This window comes from Astyanax mexicanus, chromosome 14, assembly GCF_023375975.1.
Source record: "Astyanax mexicanus isolate ESR-SI-001 chromosome 14, AstMex3_surface, whole genome shotgun sequence".
Classification (NCBI taxonomy): Eukaryota; Metazoa; Chordata; class Actinopteri; order Characiformes; family Acestrorhamphidae; genus Astyanax; species Astyanax mexicanus.
Window position 1 is genome coordinate 24,360,800 of NC_064421.1, and position 15,828 is coordinate 24,376,627.

Here is a 15,828-nt window from a genome sequence, read left to right on the forward strand (position 1 = left end):
ACTTTTATTTCAAAAGACATTTTTGTTGTCAAAAAAATGCTAAACAAATTAACTGAAATATTATTTGTTACTGAATAAAACTATTATTTATTAGAAAGGGGATCTCAAACCTTTGAAGTAAAATAGGAAATTTGCATTTTTGCAATTTGAAATCACACTTATTCCCACCGTTTATGTCAAAAGACATGGTAAAAAAAATTGTTGTCAAAAAAATGCAAAACAAATTAACTGAAATATTATTTATTACTGAATAAAACTATTATTTATTAGATATGGGATCTTAAACCTTTGAAAATTAATGATTGTGTGTACTTTCATACAGATTAACTATATAGAACTATATGTATATAGGATTTGTAGTATCAATAACTGTGTGTGTGTAATCTATAGGTAAGTTGACTTACCACACAGAGCACATAGCTCACAAATTCCTGATCATTGATGTTGTGTACTGTGGTGAGATAAATGATTATTTGTCCAGGATGTGATCAATACACGCAGAAATTCCAGGTATTTCTGGAAGTCTGCCAACAAAAAGGAATCTATTTTATTACTGTAGTGAAAACCCACAAGTGTACAGCCTACAGAAGCTCATTTGATTCAAACAAAGATGATAGATGTGGTGAGAAGACAGACAGCAGGGAGTAAATTACTTATATAAATAAAAGCTTTGTTTTCAGGTTCTGAGGGAGTGGATGATTGGTGAGGATTGAAATATGATTCACTGCCAGGCTTCAGGCTGTTCTGAAAAGGAGTGGTGCATTAAATTAGAGAATGTGATCATCATTATTTATATGTGAATAAAACACATCACAATACAACACAATTATTGTAGTGCAACATTGTGTACAAAGTCAGTACTAGAAAATCGTTTTGATCCTCCACTGGCCTGTAATAGGAAGAATACCGTCTATATATTTACTACCCGAGGCTCAACACGGCCAAAAATCCTATGTAACTTTGGTTAAACTGGCAGGACAGCACAAGCCATATGTATGTTAAATACTGTAAAATTACACAACCACCTCAGTCCTCATGTCTCTTTCACTTTTTCACATTTAGTAACAATTCTAAATCTCTAAGCTTGTCCAGAAATGCATGTGTAAAGCATGTCCTTTAGTTATGTCTTAAAGCAAAAGTTAGACACCAATTCATGTGAGAAATACCAATTCATGCACAAGCTATTCTTTTTTTAGGATTAGGAAATAATAGAAAATTATTCATATTTATATCTCACAAAGCCCTAACAACTGAATAGAATTCCAAATGTTTTAGTTTTTAGTTTGTCCATACATTGCCTTTATGACACCTTTCATTCTTTTGACATTCCAGTGAATGACTGTTAGAGATTTTTACAACCTTTACATTTTAGCCTTAAAAGTCGGAACATTTTCTGATTTATCCAAAATAAATAAATAAATAAATACCTATGTAAATCATTCAATAAAGGTAAAATGGTGATTTAAACACTAAAGAATAATTATAATTAATATGAAAATAAATACATATACATAATAAATATCTTAATAATTTGTTATTTGTGGGTTTCTTTATTAACATTGTTTAATTTTTCTTTTGATTCATTTGTTTATTTATTTACATAACTATTCATTTCTGTATTCATTTATTTCTGCATTTAATTATTTCCCGATTTATTTATTTCTGCATTTAATTATTTCCCGATTTATTTATTTCTGCATTGTTCTGAAGAGCTTCCTGATCAGCTCCATGTTTTTACTGTCTTCTTATAGAAATAGGCTTGATGAAAAACATTATTATTATTATTTTTTAAACCTAGAAAGTGGAGTGAAGTGTGTTTTTCTTTTAAAACATAATAAAGATGACAGTAGATTTGGTGCTGTACCAGGTCATGTTTCCTAGGGCTCCTATTTTGTCTGTATTTAGAATTTTTGTTTAGATGTGATTTGTTTATGTGTAAGTGGACGACATTGGACATAGGCTCCTTAGAAATCTCTCCAGATGAATGAGAAGGCTGCTTTTAATTGGCTGTTTTGATGGAAAATGAAATAAATAAAAGGTGGTCTCTTGCGCCATACTGCAAATGTCAATTGTAAACAGATTGAAAAGCACACACACAGGACCTTTGGAATTTCATTTTTGGTTACCATATGAGTGTGTTTATGCAATCCGGGGTCAACAAAGACTATTTTGGTCTCTCTGTTTCTTCAGAGATGAAAAGTTCAGATGCAGTGACGCACTAATGTGACCCAGCCTGCTGTGTGTTTGCTGTTTGTGCCGTGTTGTAGAGATGGAGGCCTCTGTTGGCCGAGCATTAGAGGGATGGATCTGTACTCTTTTAATCCGAGTCATCTTCTTAAAACAGTCTCCGCCTCTGGCCAGTTACAGGTTGGACATTACAGGATATAACGTCATATATAGCACTTAAAGTTGAAAATGTAATGGGTCATTTATCACAAACAGTGTGTCTGTTATCTCCAGATTGATCACACTAGTCACAGATGTACAGTTACAGTACAGTCTGAGTAATCACAAATAATGAAGGGATAATAGCTGAGAAAACAAATTCCAAAATCTCATTAAGTAGCTATTCATTCCATTGAAAGTACAGTAGGCCAGTTCGGATCACGCCTTTGGTATTCAGTGGCATGCAAACAATTGGAAACTCTTGACTACAGTAAGATTTTTGTTTCTGTGAATAGAAAGTATAAAAATGAACTGATCTTCAAAAGTTAAAGCTTGTTGTTTTAATACTTACCAATACATTACTAAGTATCTAAAAGGGACAGTCAGACATCCAAGATGGTATTATTTTCTGAAAATCTTAGGCTACTTAAAGATGTCTTCATTTGAGGTGTAAATCTGCAAAGAATTTAAATGTTTGTACATATGTAATCACAAAATCAGAAATGTACTCATGCAATACAATTTGTCTCATAAAAAGCAGTTCATGTCTCAGAAATGTTGCTTTTTTTTTTTAAACTGACACCAATGTAGCATCTCTAGCAGGCAGCGAATGCACTTTCCTTTGTTATAGCTAAAATTAGCTTTGATTAGCTTTTATTTTATTTTTTTGTTCCGCCTTAAATGCTGCAGCCCCTGCCATCTGTTGCACCATTTAAGGTGGAATGGGAAAATTAGATAGCTAGCTAGCTAGCTACTGAGACAAACTACTTGCAATCTTTTTTATGCTTGTTATAAGGAATTCAGCCATTGTAACGTGCGCACCATCACTTTTAACATGGAAAATTTGTGGATTTCTTTGGTCACTGGTTCTGCTATCTTACCAGTGATTCTCCTACTTCTCGGTTTGAAGTGTGCATCTGAAATTCTCTGTATGAAGGCCTAACAAGCCCTATCTCTTCCCTCTACCCCTTCAATCCTAACAAGAATGGAGACAACCCCACCCCTTGGTAAGTGGTAGGGTCAAGGAGTGAAATGGGATTGTTACATACAGTATTCTTATAAAGCATGACTTCCCCCAGTCAATATCCATGTGAAAAATCACTTCACAAAATCCATGTGAAAGTATGGGCCCACCATACTTGGCACCTCCAGGCTTCTCACGGCTCTTGCTCACCACATCTTGCTCCACCCTCCTGATCAGCCATTGGAAAAGCATTAACCTCTAGACAAACACAAGGCTGACAGAGACATGACAGGTTTGTAAATATCCTGACTAAATATAGAGGCTGAGATTAGCTGAGAGAGAAGGAGGTTCTGGAGGAGGGCAGCTCCCACAGGAGGCTGAAGGATCTGATCTGAGAGAGTGTCCATGTCTCCAGAGCTGCTAAGAGAGTTACATATGGACACTGAGACTCAGTAGTGTTGTAAAAATGGGGAAGGGAAGGAGATTCAGTTACTAAGTGCACTGTATTGATAGGGTATTGATTTCTACAGATAGGCCTATGGGTGGACTTCAGAACTTTAAAGATTAAAAGACTAAGCAACAGCTAATATGAAATTGTCAAACACATAAATACAGTCTATAGCCTAAATCCTGGACAGGATTAGTTTTTCAGGGGGTTCTGGGGTAATTTTCTTTTATGGGGGTCCTCTGTGGTTTTATTCCCGTCCAGAACAACCATGTATGTGTTTTTCTCAGATGTCTTCTGAGAAAATTACAGGCTGAATTACCTACTGTTTTTCTCTACCTACTAAACTCTGTGGTCGGCCAACAATTTTAGTCCCATCCGGACGCAAATCTCTTAGTTTCGTCACCTTACGTTTAATAAAACAGCTATTGATCCACTGGCACACACACCGTTATAACACTTTGTGCGCATGTTTCCACCTAGATCCACGTAAACACAACTGCAAGTGGAAATGGAGGAGCTACTGAACGCAATGTCATGTGGCCGAGAAAGCCAAAAAACTTACTGGTCCTCCTGATTTTTTCACAGACATCTGCCTGAGAAAGGGAAAGGGATTAAGCTGAGTTCCTAACTAGTCATTATCATGGTTTCCTACAAATTCAAGGAATAGAGCTTAAAAAAAACTTTTATTTGGCAATGCCCGTTGTCTTTGGAGTGACATATGTGACTTAGATGGTAGAAAACAACCTAAGGAGTTGAAGAAGATGAACTGAAGATGATGCAAAAGGACAAAAAGGTGTGTTGTTTTTGGCTGTATTAATTTGATGTACAGTGGGACAGTTCAGGCTCTTTCGAGAGAGTCAAATCCCAGTACAGTCTGTAGAGCACTAAGCTAGATATTATTACTATTATTCTCTACAGTCTCCTTCGCAATCACTGCAGATTCTTCTTCTTTGTCAATTTGAAAAATATCTTTAGAATCTGAAGAACCATCACTGGAAAATTTGCAGTCCAACTCTGCCATATAGCTCACAGTGTTTGACAGCGGCGCTATTCATATTTTCATAGTGACTTTATTCCGTCAATTAGATATCAGTCAATTAAATATGTGTCTATCTTGTTTTATTCAAGTTTACATTGTTAGAAGGTAAAAATAAATAAATCTTCAGGGAGGTCCTTTAGGTGGTGCTCAGCCTTGTAAAAGAAAAGTGTGTTAAGTATATTTTTAAAAGTTTCATGTAAAAGTACATACTTTTTAAAACTAGAATATGTACTTAAATACTTACTAAATATACTATTTATACTTATGGCAACTGAAGTATATTTCAATGAATTATTTGCAATTAAGCTATATTTAAACACAACATAAAAGCATTAAATTGTGCTTTTGAGTGTGTTTTTCATAGAATTACAGCAAAAAATATTGTAAACATGGTAAATTGTAGTAAACATGGTAAAATTATAAAAACATGATAAAACTATACAAAAAAACATGGTACAACATGGTAAAATATGGTAAACGGTAAAGTATGGTAAAATAAAGTAAACATGGTAAAAAAAAAACATGGTAAGACTATCAAAACATGGTAAAACCTGGTAAAACATGTTAATCATGATAAAATATGGTAGTAAAATTAATCATAGTAAAATTATAAAAACGTGGTAAAACTATAAAAAACATGGTAAAACATGGTAACAATATGTTAAACATGGTAAAACCTGGTAAACAATGGTAAACATGATAAAAATATAAAAACATGGTAAAACTATAAAAGAAAACATGATAAAATATGGTAAACATTGCAAAAATATTCTAAACATAGTAAAATTATAAAAACATGGTAAAACAATACAAATATGGTAAAACATGGTAGACAATAAGTTAAACATTGTAAAACCTGATAAAAATATGGTAAACATGGTAAAAATATGGTAAACATGGTAAAAAAAAAAATATGGTAAACATGGGAAAAAATGGGAAACATGGTAAAAAAAATGGTAAACATGGTAAAAATGGGAAACATGGTAAAAAAAAAATATGGTAAACATGGTAAAATATGGTAAACATGGTAAAACATGGTAAACATGGTAAAACATGGTAAATAATAGTAAAAATATGGTAAACATGGTAAAATATGGTAAAACCTTGTAAACAAGGAAAAAATATGGTAAACATGGTAAAATATGGTAGAACATGGTAAAATATGGTAAAACATGGTAAACATGGTAAAATATGGTAAAACATGGTAAAGCACTGTAAACAGGGTAAAAATATGGTAAACATGGTAAAGCATGGAAAAATATGGTAAACAAGGTAAAAATATGGTAAACATGGTAAACAAGGTAAAAAATATGGTAAACAAGGTAAAAAATATGGTAAACATGGTAAAATATGGTAAAACATGGTAAACATGGTAAAACATGGTAAATATGGTAAAACATGGTAAAGCACGGTAAACAGGGTAAAAACATGGTAAAGCATGGTAAAATATGGTAAACAAGGTAAAAAATATGGTAAACATGGTAAACAAGGTAAAAAATATGGTAAACATGGTAAAATATGGTAAAACATGGTAAATATGGTAAAATATGGTACAGAAGGTAAAAATATGGTAAACATGGTAAACAAGGTAAAAATATGGTAAACATGGTAAAATATGGTAAAACATGGTAAACGTGGTAAAATATGGTAAAACATGGTAAACGTGGTAAAATATGGTAAAACATGGTAAACGTGGTAAAATATGGTACACAAGGTAAAAATATGGTAAACATGATAAACAAGGTAAAAACATGGTAAACATGGTAAAACATGGTAAAATATTGTAAAACATGGTACAAATATGATAAAACCTGGTAAAATATGGTAAACATGGTAAAAATATGGTAAAACATGGTAAAATATGGTAAACATGGTAAAACATGGTAAAGTATGGTAAACATGGTAAAGATATGGAAAACATGGTAAAATTATAAATCAAATGTGTTTATATAGTGCTTTTTACAACTGATGTCACAAAGCAACTTTACAGAAGAAAGAATCAGACAAAACACTAAACATGTAACACAGAACCTCAGTGAGCACGGAGGTAAGAAAAAAACTCTTCAGACAGGGCTGTGCATAGAAACATGATACAATTATAAAACCATGGTATAATATGGTAAAAATATGGTAAACATGGTAAAACTATTCAAACAAAGAAAAATATGGTAAACATGGTAAATAAAAAAACGTGGTAAAATATGGTAAACATGGTAAAACTATAAAAACAAAGAAAAAAATATGGTAAAAATGGTAAAATAAAAAAACATGGTAAAACTATAAAAACATGGTAAAACATGTTAATCATGATAAAATATGGTAGTAAAATTAATCATAGTAAAATTATAAAAATGTGGTAAAACTATTAAAAACATGGTAAAACATGGTAACAATATGATAAACATGGTAAAACCTGGTAAACAATGGTAAACATGATAAAAATATAAAAACATGGTAAAACTATAAAAGAAAACATGGTAAAATATGGTAAACATTGCAAAAAATATTCTAAACATAGTAAAATTATAAAAACATGGTAAAACAATAAAAATATGGTAAAACATGGTAGACAATAAGTTAAACATTGTAAAAAATGGGAAACATGGTAAAAAAAATATGGTAAACATGGTAAAAAAAAATGGGAAACATGGTAAAAAAATGGGAAACATGGTAAAAAAAATATGGTAAACATGGTAAAAATATGGTAAAACATGGTAAAGCACGGTAAACAGGGTAAAAAACATGGTAAAATATGGTAAACAAGGTAAAAAAATATGGTAAACATGGTAAAAAATATGGTAAACATGGTAAAATATGGTAAAACATGGTAAACATGGTAAAAAAAAATGGTAAACATGGTAAAAAAATATGGTAAACATGGTAAAATATGGTAAAACATGGTAAACATGGTAAAATATGGTAAAACATGGTAAAGCACGGTAAACAGGGTAAAAATATGGTAAACATGGTAAAGCATGGTAAAATATGTTAAACAGGGTAAAAAATATGGTAAACATGGTAAAATATGGTAAAACATGGTAAACAAGGTAAAAAATATGGTAAACATGATAAAATATGGTAAAACATGGTAAACATGGTAAAATATGGTAAAACATGGTAAACATGGTAAAATATGGTAAACATGGTAAACAAGGTAAAAAATATGGTAAACATGGTAAAATATGGTACAGAAGGTAAAAATATGGTAAACATGGTAAACAAGGTAAAAATATGGTAAACATGGTAAAATATGGTAAAACATGGTAAACGTGGTAAAATATGGTAAAACATGGTAAACGTGGTAAAATATGGTACACAAGGTAAAAATATGGTAAACATGATAAACAAGGTGAAAACATGGTAAACATGGTAAAACATGGTAAAATATTGTAAAACATGGTAAAAATATGGTAAAACATGGTAAAAATATGGTAAAACATGGTAAAATATGGTAAAACATGGTAAAGCACGGTAAACAGGGTAAAAATATGGTAAACATGGTAAAGCATGGTAAAATATGTTAAACAAGGTAAAAAATATGGTAAACATGGTAAAATATGGTAAAACATGGTAAACAAGGTAAAAAATATGGTAAACATGATAAAATATGGTAAAACATGGTAAATATGGTAAAATATGGTAAAACATGGTAAAACACGGTAAACAGGGTAAAAATATGGTAAACATGGTAAAGCATGGAAAAATATGGTAAACATGGTAAACTATGGTAAAACATGGTAAACAAGGTAAAAAATATGGTAAACATGGTAAAATATGGTAAAACATGGTAAACATGGTAAAACATGGTAAAATATGGTAAAACATGGTAAATATGGTAAAACATGGTAAAGCATGGTAAACAGGGTAAAAACATGGTAAAGCATGGTAAAATATGGTAAACAAGGTAAAAATATGGTAAACATGGTAAACAAGGTAAAAAATATGGTAAACATGGTAAAATATGGTACACAAGGTAAAAATATGGTAAACATGGTAAACAAGGTAAAAATATGGTAAACATGGTAAAATATGGTAAAACATGGTAAACGTGGTAAAATATGGTAAAACATGGTAAACGTGGTAAAATATGGTAAAACATGGTAAACGTGGTAAAATATGGTACACAAGGTAAAAATATGGTAAACATGATAAACAAGGTAAAAACATGGTAAACATGGTAAAACATGGTAAAATATTGTAAAACATGGTAAAAATAGGGTAAAACATGGTAAAATATGGTAAACATGGTAAAACATGGTAAAGTATGGTCACATGGTAAAGATATGGAAAACATGGTAAAATTATAAATCAAATGTGTTTATATAGTGCTTTTTACAACTGATGTCACAAAGCAACTTTACAGAAGAAAGAATCAGACAAAACACTAAACATGTAACACAGAACCTCAGTGAGCACGGAGGTAAGAAAAAAACCTCTTCAGACAGGGCTGTGCATAGAAACATGATACAATTATAAAAACATGGTATAATATGGTAAAAATATGGTAAACATGGTAAAACTATTCAAACAAAGAAAAATATGGTAAACATGGTAAATAAAAAAACGTGGTAAAATATGGTAAACATGGTAAAACTATAAAAACAAAGAAAAAAATATGGTAAAAATGGTAAAATAAAAAAACATGGTAAAACTATAAAAACATGGTAAACATGTTAATCATGATAAAATATGGTAGTAAAATTAATCATAGTAAAATTACAAAAACGTGGTAAAACTATAAAAAACATGGTAAAACATGGTGACAATATGTTAAACATGGTAAAACCTGGTAAACATGGTAAAATATGGTAAAACATGGTAAACATGGTAAAATATGGTAAAACATGGTAAAGCACGGTAAACAAGGTAAAAACATGGTAAACATGGTAAAGCATGGTAAAATATGGCAAACAAGGTAAAAATATGGTAAACATGGTAACATATGGTAAAACATGGTAAACAAGGTAAAAAATATGGTAAACATGGTAAAATATGGTAAACATGGTAAAATATGGTAATACATGGTAAACAAGGTAAAAAATATGGTAAACATGGTAAAATATGGTAAAACATGGTAAACATGGTAAAATATGGTAAAACATGGTAAACATGGTAAAATATGGTAAAACATGGTAAAGCACGGTAAACAAGGTAAAAACATGGTAAACATGGTAAAGCATGGTAAAATATGGTAAACAAGGTAAACATATGGTAAACATGGTAAATATGGTAAAACATGGTAAACAAGGTAAAAAATATGGTAAACATGGTAAAATATGGTAAACATGGTAAAATATGGTAATACATGGTAAACAAGGTAAAAAATATGGTAAACATGGTAAAATATGGTAAAACATGGTAAACATGGTAAAATATGGTAAAACATGGTAAATATGGTAAAATATGGTACACAAGGTAAAAATATGGTAAACATGGTAAACAAGGTAAAAATATGGTAAACATGGTAAAATATGGTACACAAGGTAAAAACATGGTAAACATGGTAAAATATGGTAAAACTTGGTAAACATGGTAAAATATGGTACACAAGGTAAAAAATATGGTAAACATGATAAAATATGATAAAAATATGGTAAACATGGTAAAATATGATAAAAATATGGTAAACATGATAAAATAAGTTTTGTAAAGTTGTGATGTTATCCATTATTATGTCACATGATTTCAGAACGTCTCTGAGACATTATTTCCTTTTTAAAACGTTGCTAAATGTTCTTATAACATTCTCTGTTAGCTGATTTACATGGGACTTTCCACGGACTCGCCTCTAAGAGTCATTTTGATTCAGCTCCAGTTCTGTTAAGTTGAGTTCAGTTAGGAACTAAAATAAGACAGAGTGATTCTGCTGTATGTCAGTTTTATCAGTCCTCACAGACACCTGCTGCTCTGAGACTGCGCGTCTGTTACGTTCTCTTAAAGACCTGATAAGACCCTCCACTCCTCGTCTTATTCACTAACCACCACAGTAGGCAGTTGGAACTCTGCTGAGGACTTTGTTTGGGATGGGAAGCATTCAGAATTTTTTATAGCTCTAAAGCAGCAGAGCTTTCTGTCTTGCTCTCTCATTTAACCAAGCGAACACATGCAATCCGCCACACCCCGTGGAATATAGCTGCTATTTGTGGTATCCATTTGAAAACCAGCACATGTACATTAAGGATGCAGATGTTCCAAATGCCACATGAGACATAATGTTGCCCTGCTGCTGCTGCTGAGTGGGACAGTGTGGGTTTTGGTGGGGCCTGCATGGAGGATGTTGTTATTTATATATATAAATATATATATATATATATTTATTTATACATAAAAGTTACTGGCATAAGTGTTCATTTCCTCAGTGCCTTAAGCCCCGGAGGATACTGAGATACTGAGAGTAAATTAAGGGAGAGTGCAGTCTATTAGGACAGACTGGTTTTGCCACCTGTTTGTTTAACCCTGAGGATGAAAACGCAGTAGGTGATAGGCGTCAGGGGAGCATGTAATGAACATGGCACAAAAAAATTAGACACAAAAGGGTCATTATCAGAATACTGTGCCTTTTGGCCCTCAAAACTAAAACCATTGCTTAAAATTTGTTCTTACAATTTCTCATACTTATAAAACTGCAGACCGTATTTTTGGGCCTATAAGGCGCAATTTAATTTTTCCAAAAATCAACAGTTCGCCTTATAATCCAGTGTGCCTGTATGAATTCTACCAGTCAGGTATTAAGGAGCAGTAAAGCCACTCTGCTGAAGTACAGCATTATAAGATTGAGTTTTCAGTGAAGTTTGTCCAACACTAAGGCTCTTTAGCCATTCAGTGGTGAGTATATTGGACTGTAATCTGCCTGTTTTCCGTGTTAACACAAACTACGTGGGACTAACCGCTAGCTGATAGCGCCCTGGGTTACTGGAACACTCAGGGTACCTCAGTCTAGCACTATCGGGTGCTATATCTGCTCTAGTAGGGCTGGGATTAGCAGCTAATTCTAGTGCTACTGCTAAACTTCTCTGAAAACTCACATTTATACAAATATTCAAAGCTTACTGTGAATAAACGAAAGCGCTTTACTTTCAAACAAACAGTTTTCAGGAGAGAAATCTGTGTAGATTAACATCCAGTGCTTGTTTGACTATGAAAGAAAATGTTTGTTTTTTAAGAATTACAGTTTTGTTTATTTACTTACCTTCAATGTAATCATGCTTACTAGCGTTGATTAATGTGCCTTATAATCTGGTGCGCACTATGTATGAAAATAGATCAGAAATTAGACTTTTATAAACAGTGTGCCTTATAATCTGGTGTCCCTTACGTATTTCCCCAGCTTAATCAGTTAAAATGTTCCTCTCGCACAAACATCAACCATGCCATGGCAAACTATGCAAAAAAGTGGACAATGACCATGTGTCATCTTCAAGTTAAAAAAATATATCAAATCTTTACTCCTCAGTCCACAAATTTAGAATAATTCACAAATATAGCCTGTTCTTAATAGAGATGTAAAGGTTTGTGTATTTGCACTAAACCATCATGTACAGGGTCACACTGTTCCATCACAGAAGGCTGTCAGGCTGTCCTGAAGGACCCTTTGTATGCAGCCAAGAAATGTAGTATGCCACTGATGTATCCATCCAGGTCCTTAGTTACCCACAGTTATCTGCACATGTACAACAAGAAAGGAAAAAGACAGCATCTGTTCAATCTATGTGACTAAGAAGGAGTCTTCATGGAACTGTCCTACTGAGGACCTGCCCTACATTGGCTGCACCCTAGACTCTAAAAACTTATTTCCCTCTCACATGTAGAGAGAGACTACACTCCCACACACATACATTAGTTTTTATCTTTCTTTATTCTTTATCTTTCATTGGTTTGGCCTGAATATAAACAAATATTTCACTGAGGTAAAAATTAGGTATGTATGGAAACACATTGTACATGCTTATGTTCACACTTAACTGCACAATTAACGCACAACACACTGTATTTCCTACCTCAGGCACTTGATAGAACAGACTGTTCTACCTGGGTGAGACTTTTACTCCTATGTATGGTACTTATAGTGAGGTCGAAACCACAATGGGAACTGAACTGTGAAATATCACTGTGTTCGTCTGCTTTATGATATATTAACCTGAAATTGCTGATCCAAACAACCATTGTTTTACAAAGGAAAATCTTGAAAATGATCAATTATGCACAAACTTTTTCATACTACTGTATCTCAAAAATGCCAATGTTACAGTAGAAGGAAATAACTTTTTTAACTTTTCGAAGGATGTCTATGTAAAAAAAATCAATTTTATGAGTGGGCAAAGTTAGTATTAAAGCAAAATGTGGCTACTTTGACGAATCTAAAGTATAAAACATACTTTGGTTTGTTTAACACTTTACATTTACTTTATAATTGCATATGCATTCCTTCATCGTTTTGATGTGTTCAATATTAATCTACAAATGAAGAAAGAAACATTAAATGACAAGGGATTTGTCCAAACTTTTCACATTATCAACCTGTTAATTTGCAGCCAGTTTAATTTTAGCGAAAAAGAGATGTTAGAAAATAGTATATTGTATCTCATCTATTTTGGACACAAAAAATAGGTTAAATAAAAACATGATATGAGGATTTTAACACCCTACATTTACATTTATGGTCAGAGTGGGACACTATTATACCCTGCAGTGTGAATGCAGATAGCCTCTGAACTGCACTGCCACACAAATTAGCAATTAAAACAAACGTATTGACTTGGAAACGACTAGTCCAGCTAGCTGCAAACATCACACAGAGCTGTTAGACAGTCAACAGAAGCGAATGTTCAGATACAGGTTTCAGGGGAGCTTTGGAAAACACTAAATGACTTAACACTTCACAGATAAGATTAACTAACTGGTCTCATGCTCTGCGGTTGCTGTTGGGTGGGAACCGTGTGCTGTGGGAATTAGTTACGTACAGTAATCTGCAGATTGTTGCTGTTCTTAATGCTGAGTCCTGCTCAGCGTCAAAAACGTGTGTGTAAGTGTTTGTTTATGACTGTGAGAGTGTGAGCTAACACACTCTCACACTCTGGAAACAAGCACATAATTTCCTGTGGTGAATGATAAAGGCTGTGAGGAGGAGGAGGAGGAGCAGTTTGGTGTGGAGTCCTGAGAAGTGGGTGTGGGAGCAGGCTGGCTGGGGCTTAAAAAAGCAGGAGCAAATAGGCTACATTATATGGATGGTCATTTTTGCCCTTGGAAAAATTCTGTAAGTGGCTAAATTGGTCATTAAAACGTCAAATTTGCAGTGTGACGTAAGAAAAGACAAGAAAGGAAGTGTGCTAATCCTGACTGGAACCTGCCAATATCATTCACAGACAAAATAGTAACGGTCTGGCCTGGCCTGAAGAATCCCTATTCATGAGCTGTGAATGGTGCTTTTGTTGGATGCTCCTAAGGATGGAAAAAAAGCAAAAAAAAAAAGCACAAAAAAAAAACAGGAGCTGGGTGAGAGAGACTGAGAGTGTAAGTGTGTGTGTGTGTGTGTGTGTGTGTGTATGGCGAGAGAGAGGGAGCGGGGAAAGTGTGTGTGTGTGTGTGAGAGAGAGAGAGAGTGAGAGAGAGGGGGGTACAGAGAGAGAAAGAGAGACCTCTGTGGCATGAAATGGATGACCCATGTAGCCCCGCCCACACGCAGGCGAGCGACCCACACACAGACCAATAAAATCAGCGCATAAGCTGGGCGGGGGCGTGGCTATGCAAATATAGCGCCGTATTGAGAGTGGGATGCTCCCGGGCTCAGTGAAATGCAAGCGCGGGAGTGAGAGATCCTGAAAGCCGGAGCCAAGCGCCTTTATTCCTGCTTAATTTTATTAATTATAAAACATTAAACCCAAGAATGGCGTCCAAGTGTCCCAAATGCGAGAAGACCGTGTATTTTGGTAAGTTCTTTTATTCACATTTCTTCTCTAAATTAGTTAAATAGCCCAATAACCAACCTATCAGTGCATAATCTGCTTTAACTGACTTGTCTGTGTGCTGGACTGTAGTGTAATTTATAAATTCTAGCTCGGGTCTTTAGAGGAAATAGTTTATTATAATTCACCTCTTTCAGTTCTAATAAAAGTCTTCACTAGCCTCCAAAACTCTTAAAAATAGCGAAAACTGTATGACGATAGTCTGCCGGATTCTCACTTCCAAAATAAAAGCACTACACAGCTCTTGAGTCAGTTTCAAATCGTTAGTTAGCTAATATGTGGATAGCTTTAACGCTACGATTTTAATGAAGTCAATAATTCGATATTTGGCGATATTCCTTGTTTTAATATAGACACAAAAATACAGAGCTGTTACATTAATTGTTATCCACATATACGAACATAACTTTAGTTTGTTTAGTTTTTTTTTTTGCTGACCACATAATTGTTTTACTTAGTGGGAAAAGCCTATTAATTTAAATGAGCTGGCATGTTGACTTTGTAAACAATTATTTTATTTAATTAGTTTTATTTTTTTTAAGTATTTTTTTAGAGTGTTATGCTACTGTACTATTCTTATGTTATTGTTATAAAATGCCACTTTTTGCAGTTCCTGATATTCATAAATTAGAATTTGGCACCTGTTCTTTGTGTAGTGTCCCAATTTCATGATTAGTAGACAAGTCATCAAATATTCAGTGCCTTGAATGATATTTTGCTAGAGGACATATCATTTTTCATAGCTTAGGAGTCCCTGTGGATATATCAAATATCAAATATATTTTGACTTTTTTCATAATAAATAGACATTTGAATTAGATATTTTAGAGCAAGGAAGCACTCAAAACATGCAGGAGTGTTCTACTTGCATAATGTTGCCCAATAGCAATGAATAAAAAACATATATATATATATACTGCCAAATATATTTCTTTACGTATTTGACACTTGTATGTGTCATTTTATTTGATGTAGATATGTCTTGTAATGTTACATAAATAAATAAGGTACAAGATGATACAGTGTAATA

General features: G+C 33.2%; 1 protein-coding gene across 1 annotated transcript in view; it reads left to right on the forward strand.

The window, feature by feature from the left end:
* The first annotated feature begins 14,605 nt into the window (after nt 1-14,605).
* Nucleotides 14,606-15,828, forward strand: part of crip2 (cysteine-rich protein 2) — a 36,825-nt gene continuing 35,602 nt past the window's right edge. The window contains exon 1 of the mRNA XM_022672915.2: nt 14,606-14,762. Within this exon, the coding sequence (XP_022528636.1) occupies nt 14,720-14,762 (43 nt within the window). The 5' untranslated portion in view covers nt 14,606-14,719. The remainder of the gene's footprint in view (nt 14,763-15,828) is intronic.